Raw genomic sequence first — 22786 nt, 5'->3', positions numbered from 1 at the left:
TAAATATAACAACATCAGTGAGAAAATTGTCACTTCATCTTTGACACAAATGTAAATTTGTGTCTGTATTTGTAAAGTAGCCATGTAGACACAGATTTCTAACGTTTCGTTCTGCAAGCAGACTGTTGGGTTGAGTCTTAAAGCTACTAATTGCAACTTTCTTTTCACTGAGAGGAAGTTAATTTTGAGATTCAAATGGAAATCTGGAAATTACTATTGTTATTAGTTGATAATCTTTATTTTGATATTTTGAAAACCTTCAAATTTATATTTCACATGTCTTGAAAGAGATCTTACTGTCTTGTTGTGGCAACGTATTTTATTTCTCATTGGATCAAAAAGTAGGGAGCATTGATATACGATAAATAGCAGAACACCAGGATAATCTTGAAATAAAACACATTTCACCTGCTTCTATAGTCCACCAAGCTACCTGTGGAATAAAAGACCCTTGAATACTTCTGGAGAAGTTTGTCATTGTGGTACAGATAATCACAGAGGACAAAGTTGTATCTCCACTTGGTATCTCCTTTAGTATATGTAGACCTTTACAGGTTCCATTTTTCCTATATTTAACATCATCAAGTGAAGAATATCTTAATAATAATCCTTATGCTACAACTTGTTAATTTCTAGAAAGTTATTCTCTATACTTACTCAAGAGTTTATAATTTGACCTCTGTCACTTTACACTAAAAGAATGTATTAATAGATATCTTTTTAATAAGATTATACATATTTGGGGAAAAATGTAGTTTCTTTGTTTCTTCAAATATAAACTATTGTCTGGGCCTTTTTTCCCTTTTGTCTTGAATAATTTGCATAAAACCTTTGCCTTTGCAAGAGTAAATTTTACATGAAATAGTCATTGAATTTAAAACAATAAAAATGATGTCAGAAGACTCTTAGTGCCCCAAGTTAATTATACTTAAAAAGTGAATGACTCTCCTGAAGATGTAAAGCCCTATTTGACCCTGAAAATGCACTTTTGAAAGTTTGTTTATTTAGCCATTTGGTGCTTAATAATATCGTTAAAGCAAAATGAAAGAGTACTAAGAAATCATGCTTTGCTTAATAACATGACAGAATACAGGAAAACATGTAGGGGAAGATTTATTTTTGAAATAAAGATTTAGAAACATTAATAATGAAAATATATAAAATATTGTAAGTCAGGTATTCCTTCTCTAAGAAAATACTGTCTGCATCTAAATCTTTAAAGCACCTTAGCAACATTAAATTGTATTTGTTAGTATCAACTTACCTTAATGGTTCCAAGAACAAAAGTTGAATTTCTTGTATGGCTTCTCTGTGCTCTGATTTTTATGGAAATATATGTAAGTAGCAATAGTTCTAGCAGCCTCACATACATTTTCCCATGAACAAGTGACTGCTGAGGCATTGTACTGCAGGTGGCACTCTTTTAAGTGTATCCAATTTCCACATACACGCACACACAAAAGTATAAAACTCAATCTTCCTTAAGATGGCAGTGTCTCCTGTTTTATTAAAACCTATTTAACTGGATATAAACAAAATAGAATAAATAAAAATCAATAATGCATTAGCTCTGGGAAGATAGGATTTCTTCAAAATATTGAATTTGAAATTCTTTTTCTACCAATAGGGCAGAGCAAAAAATAACTATGCTTGGAAACACACTGTAAGGTATATATAAATTTTTCCCACACACAACTAAAAGTCTTAGTCAAAAGGGCAGATGTTTTTACTTCCCTGAAGGGGGAAATCTGTAAAAAGAAAAAAAAAAACTGAATTTGCAACCTCAGCAACTAAACATTTTTTTTTTTTAATGTACAGACACCTCTGTTAAAGAAACTAATACATTTTATTGAGTATTTGGAATTTATATCAAAGTTTCAGTGTGTTTATTTTGGTTGTACCATTTTAAATTCTTTAAAGATATGCTTACTTGTGCATTTTTCATGCTTATGGCTGGATTTTTTTAAAGATTTTATTTATTTATTTGACAGACAGAGATCACAAATAGGCAGAGGGGCAGGCAGAGAGAGAGGAGGAAGCAGGCTTCCTGCTGAGCAGAGAGCCCATCACGGGGCTGGATCCCAAGACCCTGAGATCCTGACCTGAGCTGAAGGCAGAGGCTTAACCCACTGAACCACTCAGGCGCCCCATATGGCTGGATTCTTATATATTTTTGTGTGTGTGTGTGTGTGTGTGTGTGTGTGTTTGCAAGTATGATAGTGTGTGTATAGACAGATAGATTGATAGAGTGAACAGAAGAGTTTCTGGGCTTTTTATTAAACCAACCAACCTAGACCCTGAACACATTATGTTCAAATTATAGGCCCATCTAGAGAGGTGGTGGAAAAGTACAAAGTTGTTAATCCTCCATGTGAGAATGTGGAAGAATTTGATTTTGAAGGGTTTTATTTCTGGACACTGAGAACTAGAACACAAAATCAGGCCATGATTTTTTCTATTAACAAGGGTGAAAATCTTGTTTTGGAATTTATTTTTTTTTTTACCCCCGTTGGATGGTAAAATGTGTTTAAAGGGGAAGTGGTTTATTCTTCATATTGTTTCTCCACAGAAGTAAGACATTTTATGGATGCAATGACAATAAAATTGACCATTTTAATTACAGAAATAATTTTGCCTCTTGAAAGAAACCATATTCTTTCTCCATTTTGATTTCTTACCAGTAAGAGCAACCTCATTTGTCTATAGAAGATTATAAACTTTGCCTATCCATTTCACAGATCACTCAAGGTTTTCTAAAAGAAATCTGTCATTTCTTCAGTTGTACTTACATCATTCATTATATTTAAAAAATGTGACCATAAATTATTTTTATTTGTACTAAAGAAAATAATTACAGCTTTTTTTCCCCCCTACTTGATATAGGACACAGTTTTTGGAGAAAGGATCTCATCTTTCCTAGACTGTGTTTATTCACCATTAGTACTGAGACTATGGGTTTTTTCTAGAAAATTATTTTTAAAATGTAGGAAAAAGGTTGTTTTAAAATGACAGAAATATTAAAGTTCCTATTAAGTGCTTATACCTAACCCTGAATTGAAAGGATAAACTAAATTACATTTTATTATCATTCTTTTCAGGTGACAGAAAGAAAGCAACAGTTGGAAAAATGCTTGAAATTGTCCCGTAAGATGCGAAAGGAAATGAATGCTCTGACAGAATGGCTGGCAGCTACAGATACGGAACTGACGAAGAGATCAGCAGTTGAAGGAATGCCGAGTAATTTGGATTCTGAAGTTGCCTGGGGAAAGGTAAAACCCGTATCACCCAAGGTTATTTTTAACATACAAAGAAACACACAGTAATGTGAGTTTATAAGGAGTTATTAATGTGCAACAGTAGTGGAAATATAAGCATTATCTTGTTTCATTTTCCCTTTCCTTGGAAATTCATCAGTAGCTCTTAATTCTGCGTATTTCGGAATCATGGTAAAACTAGTGGGCAGCTTTAGCAAGAATCTCCCCAAGGCTTGTTTAGAATTAGGTAGGTTATGAATATAAGTCCTTAAAAGCACATTCATCGTTCGTCAGAAAGTGAATCCAAAGATGAGTTCAGTGTTCCCTAGCTTGTATTAGGCAGACTGCTCACGGTCCCCATCACTATGACCAGGGCAGGGATGTAGAGACTGCAGACGGTTGGGCTGGACAGGACTTGCAAGAGTAGCAGATTGCTGATGTCATAATTAAAAAAAAAATCTCAAGGGGTCCATGCAGCCACTGTCATTTCTACCGCTAAAGAGCCTAGACTTTCCTTTGATCCAAGCTGCTAAGTTCTTGCTCTGTCTCTTGACAGTCAGTCAGATATTTTTGCTCAGCTAAATTGTAAGGTCAGGGCACTCATAGCTTCATATTTTTTTCCAGTCGATTCATTATTAGATTACTTGAAAGTGCATTTATATAAAACAAACAGCCAATATTAATAATGTATTTTCACCTTAAACTTTGCTGAGACATTGGACCTTTAAAAAAAATTATAGCTGCACTCTACCCCATTGTTTTATTTTAAATTAGTGAACACTTGCCTGTATTGGCGAGATGTTAAAAAGAACTGTGCTTTATTTTTAATTCAACAAAGCTATTTAAATTATCCAAAGTTGGAAAATTTTAATTGCATTATGTAAAAATTTATGATCATACATTTCCACCAAAACTGAAAGTTGATTTTCTCTATGTAGATTCTGAAGATCAGTAGATGTAAAATGTTGTTACATAAATATTTTTCAAGTAAATAGTAGTGAATGATTTCTTCTTCTTCCCTCTCCACATAGATTTGTTGGTAGAGAAAAGATATTGAATTGCATTTATTTGCTCAGGATTGTATACATTGTGAGAGTATTTTAACAACAAGTACAGAGGGTACAGTCTAAAAATTAAATGGCCTTATTTTCTTTCCTTATTAGCCAAATAAGTATTATGTTTTGTGTGTGTGATCGTTTGGTTTGTACCAATGGCAATCATATACTTAGATGCAGGCTAGGCTGCTGTAAGAAACAAGCAAAAAGTATCATGGCTCCAAGAAGATAGCAATTTATTTCTATCTCACTTAAGATAGTTTTGGATAGGGGAAGTAGTTTTACTCCATGAAATTCTCTCAAGAAGTAGTTCCCTTTTATTTCATTGCTCTACAGTCCTCTGGGTATTAGTATTCTCATGGCAAAACTTGCTCACCACCACACCTCCCTCCCAGCCCACAAAAGGAAGGGAAAACAGGAAGTGGAGGGCACCATCTCTCTCTTAAAGATGTGATATAAAAGTTCCGTGCATTATTTTACCCATCTTTCATTACCAGAATTTAGTCACATGATCATATTTAGCTTCCAGGCAAGATGGCAAAAGATGGGTCCTAACTGGGTGGACGATGTGTTCTGCTAAAATGATGTGTGAATTTTTTTGAGAGGGAGAATACATTCTGGGGGACATGTAGCAGTTTTGGCTGCAGCAGTATCATCCCTGTGTTTTGCATCATAAGATAAAGGTAGAGAAATACCAAGGCCTTTGACTCCTGGTTTTCACTCGAATCATGATCTCAGGGTCCTGGGAAAGAAACTCCCCCAGAGTGGAGCCTGCATAATATTCTCTCTCTCTCCCTCCTGAACTTTGCTGGTGTTCTCTCTCTCTCTCTCTCTCTCTCTATATATATATATATATATATATATATATATATATCTTAAAAAAAAAAAAGTAGAGAAAGACCTCCAGCATCTGTTTCTCTTTATAAAAACCCATGTCCTACTGATGACAGTTTCTACTGTTAAGTTCTCATAAACAAACAAGAAGGCCCAGACAGTACTTATGATCTATTAGAGGATGAAATAGAGTAAAACATGCAGGGGAAAAGAGTAGTATGTGCAGAGGATGCATGAAAATCATCTATGCTTTCTTCTCAGTCACCCTCCCCTTAAAACACCCTCCCCTTCAAAATATCTCTGATTGTTCAAACCCAATTTAATGGGTATATTAGTTTGCCAGGTCTGCTGTAACAATGTTCCACAGGTAGCTTAAACCTCAGAAATTTATTTTTTCCCTGTTCTAGAGGCTGTGAGTCTGAGGTCACAGTTTTGGCAGGGTTGGTTGGTTCTGAGGCTTCTCTTCCTGGCTTGAGAATGGCTGTCTTCTTCTGTTTTATACAATCTTCCTTTTGTACTTGCCTGTGTCTAAATTTCACTTCTTATAAGGACACTAGCCAAACTGGATTAGGACCCGCTGTGATGACTTTATTTTACTTCATTGCCCCTTTAAATTTCTTGTCTCCAAATCTGGTCACATTCTAAAGTCCTGGGGTTAGGATTTCATCATGTGAATGTTGAGGGGACTCATTTCACCTCATAAGAGTGTGGTAGCTTTATAAATATAATTTGGAATGCTACCATAATGGAGCACAAAGTAATCGAGCTAAAAGTAAAGGGGATTTAAAAAATTCTGACTACAGGGCGCCTGGGTGGCTCAGTGGGTTAAGCTGCTGCCTTCGGCTCAGGTCATGATCTCAGGGTCCTGGGATCGAGTCCCACATTGGGCTCTCTGCTCAGCGGGGAGCCTGCTTCCCTCTCTCTCTCTCTGCCTGCCTCTCCGACTACTTGTGATTTCTCTCTGTCAAATAAATAAATAAAATCTTTAAAAAAAAATTCTGACTACAATGTACAACTGACTGAGGTGAAATTATGAAAGTCTGCCACACAAGAACTCTGAACTCCACAGTCCTCATAAGGTCATTGAATAAGTCACCTAAGGAGATATTTTTGCATTGGCTTCACCAAAAAATTCCTTAAAATATCATACTATCATATAATTCACTTGAAAAACAATTCTAGATTATTCTTCTCGTATTAAAAGGCTTGAGTGGTCTGGAGATATGTCAGCTTATTGGGTCCATCCGGAAAGTATTTTCCATAAACCAAAGAGCAATATTATTTTCAGATCCAATAGGGGAAAAGTATGGAAAAAATGACATTTCTGTTTTTATATAATAATTTACCACCCTTTCTGGGTCTTTCAAATCACTAATCTGCTAATAATATGCTCTAAGACCCCTTAGTGGTAAAGTAAAAGCATACACATTTGCATCCAAATTACATAATTTGTTTAATGAATTCACTTGGAAGGTGCTGAGAACTTTTTAAAAACTCACAGTCATATAATAAAAAACATGTGACCTACAGATCTAAAGCAGTCACATTTATGATAATTGTTTAAGAGGAAAAAAAAATCAAACTCATGCATGAAACCCCATGATTCCTTAGTACATTCTGATTTCACATGCTGTCTTGGTAGATGGAGAACTTGACTCCAACTGTTAGTCTTGTCTGCTATTTTAAAGGAGAAAAGTCACTTTTTTTTCAAAATAAATTGAGTATTCATTTAAATGCAATACATTGAATGTACTTGCCAATCATTCCAAGTATTTTTGACTTGGAGAAAATTTGAATATGAAGAGTCAGTTTATTTTTAAAGTGTTTCATTTATTTCTACTGAATTTCCTTAAGTTATGTTGATCTAAGAAAACCGTATTGATTTATATATAAAATACTCAAATGTCTAAATAAAAATCTTATACATCAAATTTAGTTACTAATGAAGTATTTACTTGACCTTTAGTTTATTCAAACAGAGCATACCTTCAAGTATATTGACTACAATTAAATCCTTTGAGTTTTACTTCTACTCTATTTTCTTAAATATTTTATTTATTTATTTGACAGGGAGAGGGAAAGAGCAAAAGCAGAGGGAGCAGCAGGCAGAGGGAGAGGGAGAAGCAGGTTCCCCACTGAGCAAGGAAGCCTGAAGCAGAGCTTGATCCCAGGACCCTGGGATCATGACCTGAGCCAAAGGCAGATGTTCAATCAGCTGAGCCACCCAGGCACCCCACTTCTACTCTATTTTAATTACACTTATTTATTGTGTATCTAGTTCCAGAAAAAAATTATTTAGAGTGGCTTATGGAGATACACATGATTCATCTGGTCAAGGACAAATAAATTAGGAAACTAGAGAAAGGGAAAATTACAGTAGGAAACTTTTCACAGAAATATGTCCAGAATATCCCATGGAGAGAAGAATAGGCAGAGGAGATTAAAGCTTCAAAATCTGGCACCAAGCTGGGGTGCCTGGGTGGCTTAGTGGGTTAAGTGTCTGGCTCTTTGTTTCAGTTCAGGTCATGGTGTCAGGGTCATGAAATCAAGCCCTGCACTGGGCTCTGTGCTGAGCACAGAGTCTGCCTGAGATTCTTTACCCCTCCCGCGCCCTTCCCCTCTTTTCTTCCCTTGGAGTTCACTTGTTCTCTCTCTCTCTCTCTCTCTCTCTCCCTCCCTCCCTCAAATATTTAAATAAAACCTTAAAAAAATTTGGCACCAAGCTTAGTATTGGGCAAAATAAAAAGTAAACATACTGGGGCGCCTGGGTGGCTCAGTGGGTTAAAGCCTCTGCCTTCGGCTCGGGTCATGATCCCAGGGTCCTGGGATCGAGCCCCGTGTCAGGCTCTCTGCTCCGTGGGGAGCCTGCTTCCTCCCCTCTCTCTCTCTGCCTGCCTCTCTGCCTACTTGTGATCTCTCTCTCTCTGTCAAATAAATAAAATCTTTAAAAAAAAAAAGTAAACATACTTTTTTTTTCTGTGCTAAGAACAGTTAACCTGAGATGTATTCCGTTAACATTTTTTAGGTGTACAATACTGTATTGTTAGCTACAGGCAAAACATTGTACAGCAGATCCCTAGAGTTTATTTATTCATCTTGTATAACTGAAATGGAAGTAAACATGCTTCTGAGATTCAAAGTGTTCAAATTATTAAAACTATCATTAAAATAGTTTTAGTGTACTAGTGAGAGTGTTTTTCTAAAATTCACATACAGAAGAAAACTTAGACAGGATCATAAGTGAGATAGCACCTTGATTAATATTCTTATAATAAACATAATAGGAAGGTTTATGTTGCCATTTTTCTCTGAGCATACTTTTGTGCAAACCAATGCCATGAGCCTGACTCTGGACTTTCCATTTCTTCTTCATGAATATCAGGAGTTTGGCACTGTAGGGTCCTTTTGATAGGCTAACGACGTTGTAAAAGTGAGTTTTCCCAAACAAAATCTCTTGTTTAGGTTTTACTCCTGTTCCACGTTCTGTAGTAACATGTTAGAAACCATAGGTGTTAGAACACATAACTTTCCCAAAGGATACTGAGTACTATATGAAACATTTCAAGATGTTTAAAAGTATAATCTACTTGGGGAAGACTGTGAACCTGTGAATCTCTTAGGTATCTCAGATCAGATATTTGGTGGTCTCAAGAAGAGAATAAATGAGAGAAGTTCCAGAAGTAACTAGGGTGGTGGTAAGGCTGATTAGCTGGAGGCACAGCTGGAAGCAAGAAAAACTGTTCTGTCAGCTCCAACCGTATGCTCATGTTTCCACATTGCAGTTACAAGGGAAAAAATGAATATATTTAAAAGGTAGTCTAAAGTTTTAAAAGGTTAAAAAAAATTAATTCACTTAATGGGAAGCAGACATTTTAGAGTAAGAACAAAAATGAGACAAAAGTTTAATATGGGAATTGAATTTATACTGTTAATGCTAATTTGAAATTCCTAAAGCTCAGTAGTCCTTTCCCTGTATTTTGAAATTCAGACAGTCTCCCTCCATTAGAGTGGTGATAAAGAGGGAAAAATTAATATTAAGATTTTGAGGGATGCCTGGTGGCTCAGCTGGTTAAGCATCTGATTCTTGATTTTGGCTCAGGTCATGATCTTAGGGTCCTGAGATTGAGTCTTATGCTGGGCTCTGAGCTGGGTGTGGAGCCTGCCTAAGATTCTCTTTCTCCCTCTGCCCCTTCCTGCCCTGTGCTGGATCGATCTCTCTTTCTCTCTCTCTCAAAGAAAAAAGATTTTGAAAGAGTAGATCACTCCTAGCTGCATGGTCTGGACAACAGAGATAGTTTGAGGAAATTGTAACTGTCATGTGTTTGATAGTTTCAGGATCAGGCATTTTTCCCCTTCATCCCTTACAAATCGCTGTTAAGGGAGTTTGCCAGGTTGAGATCAGAAACACTGATGTCTATAGAATAGAAAGAGACACAGTGGAAGGAAATGGTAAGATGAACTAGAAGAGATTAGCAGCACCTAGGGATTTTGAGTAGCAGCACTGCAGAGGATCTCTGAGCTGTCACGACAGCTTCTATCTTCTTGGACTCATGCATGGGCATTAACAATTTCACTTGCCAAGAGAACAAGGAAAAATGTTGTGTTTGTTCACTGGTGTTTCCCCTGCACATAAAATAACAATGACCCATAGTGCATGCTTAGTAAATATCCATTCAATAAAATAAATTGCAAATTAAGAGATGACAATTAAAACATAATGGCAAAGCAATTTTTTTTGAGAGAAGAGAAGAATGCTAATGTGCTTCTAATATTATGGTAAGTTGTAGAACAAATGGGAACGTGAACAATCATCCAGTCAAATACTCCCATTTTAATAGATGCAAAAAGCCTGGCACACAGCAAATCTGCAATTAAAATCCAGTACTATCTTTGATTTCATTAGCTTTCTCCCACTATAATTGTTGTTGGAAGTTGTATTTTCTAGTAATTTTAAGGTAATCTAATTCTAAAAGTGACAAAAAGTTGTCATTCACAATAAGAAAAACATACACAATGACTAAATTTAAAGTGCAGATTAAATAAATCTGTGTAAAAATAACAAAATGAAAATCCTGTGTGCATTTGTCTTAAAATCACTTTGATTATTTGGATATAAGTCAGTTGATTCTCAATATCCCATTATGGCTTCAATTATTTAACATATGAATTGAGTACAAAAAATAACTGTAGGAAAATAAATAATTATGTTATTAAATAGAAGTTTATATCTCTGATCATTATGTTTGGAAAATTTAAGCTCCAGCAAAGTTGAATCTATATTTTCTAATTTAATTTATTAATTAAATTAATGTTAATTAATTTAATTTATATATTATATATATTTAATATGTATTTTCTGATTTAACCACTAACAGATTTCATGTATTCCCAATTTAGTTTCAATAGTGAAAAATTCAAAGCCACTTAAATAATTCAGCTACATGAAAGCCCTTTTAATATTCACAGTGTTATATAAAAATTAAAATGATCAAATATAATTCCATGGAAAATTATTTCGGTTCCTTAATCCATCAGCATTTAGGATATTTTCTATCTCCTATTTTTCATAAATTGACCATTAGATTTTATTAACAGTAGCGTCAGGATACCAAGAGTTGCCTGAAACAATCACACATACATACAAATGTTGAATTCAGTTGTGTTAAATATGCAAAATAATTGATGTCTAAATAGCCACTTACGTAACAAGTCATTGTGATTTTCACTTTGATTTAAGGGACATATTTTTATAATATTCAACATGAGGAAGAACAGTGATGAGTTTTCTCAGTTGTCTTTCTGCTGTCACTTCAGTCCTAAAATTTAGTGACAATCACCCAATAAAATCTTGTGACAGAATGCATCATTTTGTTTGCCAATTGGTTCTCAGCATTGGCTGCACATTATAATCACCTGGGAATATTTAAAAGGCTATCAGTGCCTGGAGCCTACCCCCAGATATTATGATTAAATTGGCCCAAGTGTGGTCAGTGTCTAATAATTCAGCAAAGTTTGTGAACCACTAAATAATGCAATACGAGTACTCTTATGAGATCTACATTCAGCTTAGTCAACCATGTCCTGTATTTTTTTTTTTTTAACAATTACCTTTCACAGTTTAAAGAGATCTGGCCTCTGGTCCTAGATTATCTGGATAATTGCTTCAACTCATCACTCCTCTTAGCTATAAAAGCATGAGAACTATTACTTATTTCTAAAGTCTGTTACACTATCATCCCCATGAAAAATTACGTATCTTTTTTTAAAGCAAGCATAGTAATTTATCTGTGAAGTGAAATAACACTAGCAGACCATTAACTTGGTACAATGAATGCATCAAGCAGCTGTTACTTAGAAAATAGAACATCTGTTAAATGCCATTGGAGTCACTATTCACTGTCATTATAGTTATAGCTGTAATTTCTGTTCTGCACATTCTGCTTTCATGAAATTCTTCTTTAATAGACAATACATTATTAATAAAAAGTCAATACACATTGCCATAAAATCCACTATTTAATGTTTTATGTTCTTTTTGAATCTATCATTATATTATTCCTTCACATTCGCCTAATAATAAAATATGTCCTAAACCTCTAGCCATGACAGAAATGTAGGGACCTGCAAAAACACTATCATATTTTATCACATTTAAGACATTAGATTGTATGATACACCATTGATTTAATTACAGCTGTTGTAGATCAAAAGAAACACAACCTTAAACATAAATACAAATTCTTTTTTTTTAAATTTATTTATTTTCAGCATAACAGTATCATTATTTTTTCACCACACCCAGTGCTCCATGCAATCCATGCCCTCTATAATACCCACCACCTGGTACCCCGACCTCCCACCCCCCTGCCACTTCAAACCCCTCAGATTGTTTTTCAGAGTCCATAGTCTCTCATGGTTCACCTCCCCTTCCAATTTCCCCCAACTCCCTTCTCCTCTCTAACTCCCCATGTCCTCCATGCTATTTGTTATGCTCCACAAATAAGTGAAACCATATGATAATTGACTCTCTCTGCTTGACTTATTTCACTCAGCATAATCTCTTCCAGTCCCGTCCATGTTGCTACAAGTTGGGTATTCATCCTTTCTGATGGAGGCATAATACTCCATAGTGTATATGGACCACATCTTCCTTATCCATTCATCTGTTGAAGGGCATCTTGGTTCTTTCCACAGTTTGGCGACCGTGGTCACTGGTGCTATAAACATTGGGGTACAGATGGCCCTTCTTTTCACTACATCTGTATCTTTCGGGTGAATACCCAGGAGTGCAATTGCAGGGTCATAGGGAAGTTCTATTTTTAATTTCTTGAGGAATCTCCACACTGTTCTCCAAAATTCTAAGTGTCATGTCAGTTTCAGAAATCTTAATATGTGATTGCAATAATGTAATTTTTAAATTTTCTTCCCGTAACTGTATTTTGTACCTAAAGGTGAAAGAACCCTCCTCCATCCTTGATGACCAGAAATGGTATAATATTTATGTAGACTGACTAAATGCAGAATCCGTGGGGAGGGGAACCTTTTAAAATATCCTTTTGGGTGTATTAGTTAACCCTTCATCCAGATGAGAGGGAACTTGCATAAGAGATTAAGAGCTGAAATAAACAAGAATTTAGTAGCATCTTAGTAAAGGGAGAAAGATATAGAAATGGTATTGTGGCTCCTTTTCTTTTTTAACTAGATGTGGGGCTGAATGAAATAGAACCTATGGGCAGGAGACAGCGTTTAAAAAGGTTGGGGATGGGGAGTGGGAATGATAGGAAGTCAGAGAACTTATCCTAAGAATCTAAATCACTGGGAAATTCCAGGAAGACTTTTGGAAGCCATTGCACTTCTGAAAATGTGAGAGATCAAGCCCAAGTGTGCTAGGTTTCTCTGCCCCTGTTAGAAAATAGTTGCGGACATGTTTCTGTGGGATCAGATAATTAATTAATCTTACACTTTTTACTATTTCACCTTTAAATAATTCATCTTACACTTTTTTTTTACCATTTCACCTTTAATAAAATTAACAAAACTATTTCCATCACATGATGATGTGATCATTAGAAACCAACAGAATGAGTTTTCTCATCCTGCTATAACCCATCAGTGAAATGAATTGCTAAGCTGATGGCTGAATCCTGGACCTCATGCCATTTTAAATTAGATTCGAGTGATTTAACTTTCAGATATGAAGAATGAATCAGAATGTATTTCCATCTTTTACTTGAACACATGGGTATCTTTATTAGGAGAAGTTAACCTATGCCATCCCTTTTTTATTATAAGGAAATTGGAATAGCCTTTGAAAATTGCTATGGCTAGGAAGAAATCAACAACAAATTTATGTCTTTGAAATCATGGAAATTAGTGTTTAATATTTCGACTGTATGCTGGAGCTGGTATCAAATGTTACAAATTAAACATATGGACAGTAAAAGTATGTTAGATTTTATGGCAGTTAATATTTAAACCTAGTTCTACTCTTAGCTGATATTTTTCCTGTGTCATTAAAAACCCCAGGTGCCAAGCATGTATTTGACATTAAGCTGCTGGTGAAACTCCTGGAACTGGACTTATGGCCAGGTCATAGGTCATAGTAAAAGTGAATGTGCATAATTCTGTTTGTTTTTTGTTTTACTCAGCCTTAAAATCAGCCCTAGAAGCTATCACATTACCACAAGATTGAAAAAAAAAAAAACCACCTTAAAGTTGAGCTAAATGACTTCATCATTTAGTCACTGAATTTGAACTTGTCCATTCAGAAGGGTAGACCTGTCAGAACCTTCTCCATCCCTCACCTAGCATGTCAGCCAAAGAAGGCATCAATGTTAAGGATTGGACTGGATGTCTTTCTCCTCATCTCTCCAACCCCTTAAAAAACTACGTCCCTTAGAGAGGCATGAGTGAGGGTATGCAAAGAATAGCCAAAACAGTAGTTGGAGTTCAGTCCAGTAATTCAGTTCTCAATACATTGACAAGTATAAACATTGTTATGGTATGGGAAACTAATAGAACTGGGAGAATGGTTCAATTCTTTTTAGTATCCAGTAAATACTCCATATTTTTCTTTTTGTGGCTGCTGATTCTTTTAATTTAATTTAATTTTTTCAGTGTTCTAAAATTCATTGTTTAGGTACCATACCCAGTGCTCCATGTAATACATGCCCTCCATAATACCCACCACCAGGCTCACCCAACCCCCCACCTCTCCTCCCCTCCAAAACCCTCAGTTTATTTCTCAGAGTCCGCAGTCTCTCATGGTTTGTCTCCCCTTCCGATTTCCCCCAACTCACTTCTCCTCTCCATCTCCCCATGCCCTCTGTGTTATACCTTATGCTCCATAAGTAAGTGAAACTATATGATAATTGACTCTCTCTGCTTGACTTATTTCACTCAGCATAATCTCATCCAGTCCTGTCCATGTCGATACAAAAGTTGGGGGGTATTCACCCTTTATGATGGAGGCATAATCCTCCATAGTATATATGGACCATATCTTCCTTATCCATTTGTCTGTTGAAGGGCATCTTGGTTCTTTCCACAGTTTGGCGATTATAGCCATTGCTGCTATAAACACTGGGGTACATGTGACCCTTCTTTGTACTATGTCTGTATCTTTGGGGTAAATACCCAGTAGTGTAATTGTGGCTTTTGATTATGACCTTCATATTTTCTGGATTGTTTGGCACTTGATCCAATCCTTAATGGTGAACTTCAGTTACAAGTATCACCTCTTCCTTAAAACCATTCATGTTCATCCCAACCATGACTCATCTTTCTCAAAGAAGTTCTTTCTACTGTGATACCAAATACTTGATTGCACTTTAGCCTTTCTCTGCAGCTACACTGTGGGTAAAATTAAAGCAGGATATGCAAAGACTACTTCCTTTCTACTCTCTGGCAGTGAATGGCACAGTACAGAGTGGATATTAAGCACCAAAAGCAAATTCACTAATCGATATTTTATTGAGACCTGCAGAAAGTCATATCAGTATATTTTTTGAAGTCTAAGATAATAATATTTTAAAGTCATATTTTAATTTAAAATAAATCTGTTATATTCTTGAAACTAAGATAAAAATACTTTTGTTGGAAAAATAAAAATCTATTCAATGAGTACAATATTTTTCCTAATGATAAATAGCATTTATTTAATACCAGTTTGTTCTTGAATCCCGAATGTGAAGATATAACTCAAGGATTTCTTTTATGATAAGAATGAAAAGAGTGAATCACTTTTGGGGCTATTATCACCACAATGGTTACTGCTTTTTTTTTGTTGTTGTTGTTCATCATGGCAGTAACTTTCATGTCTTTGAGTGCTGTCTTAAAATACTAGGGAAGCTAAAGTGATACTCGTGATTATCTTCATTTCCCATTTTATTCTTTTCATGAACTGAATGAAGTATCCCTATATATTAAACATTTTCTCTTGAAAATTAGCTATAGAATTTTGGCAGATGTTTAATCCATAGTAGTTGGCTGTGATCCATGAACTTTTTGCAACAATATTTCCCAAATTCAAAATTTTTAACCCTTCTGAGATCTGGAAATTTTCATTGCCTTTAATTGCATTATCTGGAGTAGAAGAGACAGATGTCTGTGTATATAACTTTTTATATCAAAGCTAAAACAGTGTCATCTTTAAGACATTTTAAGAGATAATTACCAATCCAAACACAAAGTAAGATTCAACTTTGTGAGGTGTTATCTTTGCAAATACATAATCTCTGGTGACAAGCCACTAGTCTGGAATGAATGCAGGAAGGAGGGCATGTTCATTTGCCTGTCTTTCCATATCTTTGACAAATACATCTTGAGTATAAGTTTCATAAGGACAGAGACATTCTCTGTCATTTTATTTACAGTGCCAAGAATAATGGCTACCATATAAGGTTGTAAAGGTCGTGTTCCACACAAGGATGCAGATGAAAGGAATAAAATCTAGCCCATGAGCACTCACAAGTCAAGCTCCAGAAGGGCTGTTTTCATGACAGGGAGGCATTTCTCATAATTTCCTTAAAGACATTAAGTAGAATAACCTATGTCATTGCTACAACAGTGATGCCTTTAGTAGGAGCTCAGTAACATTTAGGATTGCTAAATGAAGGAATTCCCTCTATGAACAGCTGGCTTTACCCATGCACTACAGATGACAGCTGCATCACAGACAACCCTCTACATGGTAGCCAATAAGTGCATTTGGCAATAATTACTCAAATCTCAGATATTTGTCCATTGAAAAAGAAAAACACAAATACAAAAGATTGTGTTGGGATAGGAGAAACAATATCTTTTGTGCACAAATCACTTTATACAGTCTTTTTATCAGATTTATTACCCCTATTTATGTGATGTGAGATGCAAAAACAAAATGCATACACATAGTGATTTTGAGTTCAGCAGACCTGATAGTGTGAAGGATAGGCAGCCACAGAGCATCTACGAATTAAAGATGAGGTACAAGCTGGCCTCAAAGAGACCCTCACTCTCAGTCTCGATTACTTGGCCCACTTCTGATACTCTCTGTACATTTTTGATTTACCTCTTTGCAGGTGAGTTCCCTCCTCTTTCGTATTGTTGCTACTCCCCAGTGATTTTGTCTTACTCTGGCTTTCGTTTGCTCTGGTGAAGATATCAATTCCATTTCTAAATGCTTGAGCTGGTGTGTTGTCACAGTCTCTGTATCTTTTACTTAAACTTTTTGTGAGGGGTGCCTGGGTGGCTCAGTGGGTTAAGCCTCTGCCTTCAGCTCAGGTCATGATCTCGGGGTCCTGGGATCGAGTCCCACATTTGGTTCTCTGGTCAGCGGGGAGCCTGCTTCCCCCTCTCTCTCTGCTTGCCTCTCTGCCTATTTGTGATCTCTCTCTCTCTCAAATAAATAAATAAAAATCTTAAAAATAAATAAACTTCTTGTGAGGTTCTGGTCTGGCTTAGCCCATAGTGAAATGTCCCACAACAGTGTGAGGGCAAGAAAGGGATCAGGGCAGAGGTCAGGAAGTGCAAGATGGTCACCTGGTCAGCCATGATACATCACCAGAAAAGGGCTGGGGTAGAGCTGAGTGTAAACTTTTATACAAGGATCAGTTTTTCTATCAGCTTTCTACATGCTTTCTAATATTAAATGTGCTTGTTTTTAAATTTTGTAAATCAGGTCTTAGAAAGTGGTGGTGCTTTCTTAGGGGGTTCTCATATTACTTCTTTATTTTCACAGACCTCTAATTGAAATTAAGTATTTTTTTTTCAATTAAGAATGCGAGCAGCAAACCCCAGTAATAGCTATAGTTCCTGCAACTTTGTCACCAGTAAAAATGGCAGATAATTCTATATCATATTCTATTCATTGTCTATATTTCAAGACACCAGTTATATTCATCACTACTTTTAAATTACCCTAAACATCTGCTGCTAGATTATTATAGTTGCATACATTAGGAAAGAAAACAGGTATTACTATCTTACAGGTTTTAAAGATTTTATTTATTTGACAGAGAGAGAGAAATCACAAGTAGGCAGAGAGGCAGGCAGAGAGGCAGGCAGAGAGAGGGGAGAAACCAGGTTCCCTGCGGAGCAGAGAGCCCAACGTGGGGCTCGATCCCAGGACCCTGGGTTCATGACCTGAGCTGAAGGCAGAGGCTTTAACCCACTGAGCCACCCAGGTGCCCCTATCTTACAGGTTTTAAAAAGATATTTTGTATATTGTTTTCCAATAGAACTCCTTTCCTTTAAAATCCAGTGGACTCAAGTTTATTTTTTTAATATTATTATGAGAAAGAGTCCTTATGTTTCACCAGATTCCAAATAGGTTTGTGGCACCAAAATGCTGAAAATTTCTTCTGTAGAAATACAAGAGCACACTACATGCTAAATTTTCTAAAAGCCATTGTTTATTTGTGTATGAGGTTTCTGAGGTCTGTCTTCACCCAGTATACTTACAAATTAAGTAATTATAAATATGTTTAGATGGACAATATTATGTTTATCCATTAAGTGTAAATAAATAAATAGAAATAAATATAAATAGAATAAATAAATAGAAGTTCAACATGCTTCTGTGTGTGTGTATATATATATACACACATATCTAGATAGATAGATATAGATATAGATATATGCTTATATATGCCCAATAAGGTAACTACAATGTATATGGTAGGATTTTCTTCATTCATGAAGACAAATGGAAGTTTTAAATCATTGAAAAATCTTACTGTAGTAACTATACACACAGTCATTTCAAAAACATTAAATCTAAAGACTACCATATATGAATTACTCCAAGCTCAAATACTGTCCTTTTCACAGGCTACTCAGAAAGAGATTGAGAAACAGAAGGTTCACCTGAAGAGTGTTACAGAGCTGGGAGAGGCCTTGAAAACGGTTTTGGGCAAGAAGGAGACCTTGGTGGAAGATAAATTGAGTCTTCTGAATAGTAACTGGATAGCTGTCACTTCCCGTGCAGAAGAGTGGTTAAATCTTTTGTTGGTAAGAGAAGAAGCTAGAGGATTTTCAACCCCTCTCCATTATGAGAAAGAAATTATGTATGCTTTGAATAATAATATCTATGTCTGCAAATTCCTTAACTTTACATGAATGGTGGCTTTTAACACCTATAACTATATTTTAATATTTTGCTATGTCTCTGCAGTATTTTATAGGGAGATCACCCCTAAGTGTGATTTGACAGATACTATTCTTTTTGCCTTTTAATGTTATAGAAAGCATGACAGATCTTTTAAGAATATTATCTAACCAGTATTATGTCATGGTATATCTCTATAAAATTAAGGAATACCAGAAACATATGGAAAACTTTGACCAGAATGTGGATTATATCACAAATTGGATCATTCAGGCTGAAGCACTTTTGGATGAATCTGAGAAAAGGAAACCTCAGCAAAAAGAAGACATACTTAAGGTAGCAAATAAAATATTATGAAAAGCAATTTTCTAACTGTACACCAATCATGTCAGTAATCAAGGAGTTATTAATAAGAGTGAATAAAGTTCTTCCTCTCATCCTTCCTCCCTCTCCTCCTACTTTCATACACTCCCTACTTTCTTAACTCACATGGGAGTTAATGACTTTGAAGAGTTTTATAATCTGGATATATGTCCATATCCACCTCTCAGCTAATTGCACAAAACTTAAACACCAATGACAAAGAGATTCCAGGATTTATTTTGGTGTAATTTTGTAAATTCCTGCCCATTTGACTACTTAGTAGTGTGTTCCTATATCTAACATAAGGATCAGTTTCCCAGTATCATTCACAGCCTATCTGAAATCCAATCATCTGGACATTTTGCCTGTGCAACATCCAAATCTTCATAATTAGTAACAGTACTCAGCTTATATAAATCTGGATGTTTTTATTTTTTACTATATGTAAAGTAAACATGGCTTCATGTTCTCTCTTTGTATATCAAAAACAATTATTAGGATGTCCTGAGTCATCTTTCAGAAAGGCAACTTAATCTTCATTAAAAAAAAAGATAGCTATAAAAGGATATGAGAGGTATAATGTGTGAATTTATCTTATTGATGCTATGTTAATCTCCATTTGATAACATCTTTCTCAATTAAATAGGAAGAGTTAAATTTTAACAAATTTTATTTAAATTAGTGATTCCTTATTTTGTTGTGCTGAAATAATAGTATTTAACTAGTGGGTTGCTAGTTAAAGAACACTCAAAAATTATATTTTCTGTCTGAACAACGCATATGTTAATGTTAATGAAATTGTTATTTTCCAAAGATTATAATTCATTTTTAATGAAAAACTATTGATGTATTTCAGGCTATCCCTAAAACACATTTACTCTGTTGTGTGTACCTTTTCTTGCTTTCTCTTGTCCTTCAATGTGTAGTTAAGGAATGCCATTTTAACGTGAATTTCCTCCAAGGTCTTTGAAATAATAGGACCTAAGTTATTTCATTTATACCCTCTCTGACCCCTTGAGTCAGGCAGAACCTTCTTCACTCCCTCTTTCAGTGACACAGAATCCTTATTTATTGGAAAGTCCATTTTTCCCCCATGATGCTCAGTATAATAAAAGGGAACTCAGAAGTATTCAGGAAGGAATAAAAAAATTTTCCTCAGCTACCTTTCCTTCTGAGGATATATTAAGGTTGTTCCACGGCTATGACGTTGAGTAGAGTTAAGATAAAATAAGACTAAATATAAAATATGCTGGTTGTGGGCAACATAGAGAACATTCCTCGTTCTTCCTCAGATTAAAAATAAACCTAGATCCAACTTAAACAGGAGCAGTGATCTATTTTCCTGAGATGGCACACATTCTCAGTCTTCTCCTCTATTTTAGGGAAGTTGGCTTTTTCCTCCCTCTGTATTCCTCTGCATGTGCTTGTTCTTTGTTTGTCTTTCTCTTTCTCACTCTCTGGCTCTCTCTCAACTTCCATTTAATTACTAACTTCGAGCCCTGTCTCTTGCTCACGGAATATAGCGTTTAAAGGCTGAAATGAATGACATGCGCCCAAAGGTGGATTCCACGCGTGACCAAGCAGCAAAGCTGATGGCGAACCGCGGCGACCACTGCAGGAAAGTAGTAGAGCCCAAAATCTCAGAGCTCAACCATCGGTTTGCAGCCATTTCTCACAGAATTAAGACTGGAAAGGTAGGAAGATCTGCTCCAAGGTGGAAACTAGTGATAAATGATCTCTTGCGAAGGTTACGCAGTACTCTGAAGGGGGCAAGCGACCCCCACAGCAAGGTTTTCAAAAAGAAAATGAAGGCCAAAATGTATTTAAGGAAATTTTAACACTGAATCTCATGGGCGATCAATCTCTCCTCACTATCCCCCACCAGTCTCTCTGTCTGTCTGTCTGTCTCTCTCTGTCTCTCTCTGTCATTTTTCCTTTCATGACACAGCTATTCTAGAACTGCATTCTGTACTGGTTCACTTATGTACTTTCAGGGGTAACCTTCAGCAAAGTAACAAATAGCATGCTGCAGGCCAAAAACAACAACAAAAAAGCACAAAAGACATCTATCTAAGGAAAGCACTACTGACTTATTTTGCCAAATATAACATTGCTTGTGTGTAATATGGATCAAATATCCAAATGGGGCCTTGTACATCTCTTGCATGATCTAGGGTGTTTGTATCTCTTTATTGGTCATGCACATGTGTGTATGTGTGTGTACTTGACTTGCTCTTGCTAATTGCCGATACTTACTGTGACGAAACCCATTAGGATACAATAACATGCTCAAGCAATGAAAACAAATAATGACAAAGCTTATATATCTTAATTTTGTAATTTTATATGTCTATTTATATTTATTCTATTTAATGAAGAACCAGGGAATATGGAACTTTTGCATGATAACCCTTTATATTTGTGTAACATTTAATGAAGACAAAATCTTTCCTAATAGGCAGCTTGCAAAAATACACAAAAATATATAAATCCAACTCTTTTGGGTTAGTGTTAAATTGCAAGGTAATTACCCCCAATTTTATAAAATGTCAATTGATACATTTTCAATATATGTGATATGCTTTCAAATACAAAAATGTATGTAAAATAAATATGTGTATTTACATATATAGATAATTGCTATAAATAATATTAGATGAGAAAAATGTTTTTATAAATATTTGTGAGAAAATATGATATGATGTAATATGTCAGGTAAGTGTCGACCCCTGGAACAATAGGAGAATATACTTGAATATTATTTTCAAAAATATGGACACCCAATAATAGCATGATTTACAATTACTATATTTCCTAACACATTCCAATGTATCACTGTTATATGTACTAGTATATATTTAAAAGAGTTTCTAAAATATATTGAAATGTGATATGAATTTCAAATACTTAATACCCACGAAACATAGATATCCTTCAGAAATCGCTCTCCCAAAGCAGAAAAGGCATTAGCATACCTTAATGCATTGCTGCTTCTTTGTAATGCTTAAGTTAACGAGTTAGTTTTACTCATTTATGTACTACTTTAAGGAAACTGTCCTCACCTGGAAAATATCTGAAAGGCTCCAAACTTTATTCTCACAGCATAGCTGGTTTTTTAAGAATTTACTCTGTTGTTTAAGTCCATTGTTTTTATTTCTATGGACTATCATTAGAGTATGTAATATATAAACAACCAAAGGCTATTTCAGTCATCTTAAGAAATGGATGCTGGTACTTCATTATTGGGTTTTGTATTCTTCCTGCCATATATATCATTAAGCTATAGAGTATTTCAGAGAAAACAAGGTATTGTTTTCTTGATCCTTGCAACAGTAGATTGAGACAAGTTATGTCACAGGATTGTGACTTGTAGATATTGACAGATGAGTAGAATTCAGCCTGTATGATAGATTGCCAGACTTAGCATGGCCAAGAGAAGTCTGTGAATTTTCATCCTATGTTCCGTACACATTTGTCAGTTACTTCCATATGTCTTGCATTAGACGAGCCACTTGCTGCACTTCTTTTATTGTCCTTACTGAAGAAAAGCATAAGAGATTTTAAATCAATATTTTCAATATATATATAAATTAACAAAAGAATCACATTGTCACTTTTCCAAGTACTCCTTTTTCTCTAAATCAATAAAGATGACTGAATGTGATAGTGACCCCATTTGGGGGCTTTGAGAG

At 35.4% G+C, this 22786-nt stretch overlaps 1 protein-coding gene across 3 annotated transcripts in view; it reads left to right on the top strand.

Moving 5' to 3' along the window:
• DMD (dystrophin) overlaps positions 1–22786 on the top strand; it is a 2119021-nt gene that overhangs the window by 844822 nt on the left and 1251413 nt on the right. For all 3 annotated transcript variants that reach the window (XM_045089435.1, XM_045089434.1, XM_045089436.1), the window contains exons 34-37: positions 3099–3269; positions 18455–18634; positions 18939–19067; positions 20618–20788. In XM_045089435.1, coding sequence (XP_044945370.1) covers positions 3099–3269; positions 18455–18634; positions 18939–19067; positions 20618–20788 — 651 coding nt within the window. The remainder of the gene's footprint in view (positions 1–3098; positions 3270–18454; positions 18635–18938; positions 19068–20617; positions 20789–22786) is intronic.

The sequence above is a fragment of the Mustela putorius genome, unplaced genomic scaffold (genome assembly GCF_011764305.1).
Source record: "Mustela putorius furo isolate JIRA1106 unplaced genomic scaffold, ASM1176430v1.1 tig00003836_pilon_pilon_pilon, whole genome shotgun sequence".
NCBI lineage: Eukaryota > Metazoa > Chordata > Mammalia > Carnivora > Mustelidae > Mustela > Mustela putorius.
This window is presented reverse-complemented; position numbering and strand designations above follow the sequence as displayed.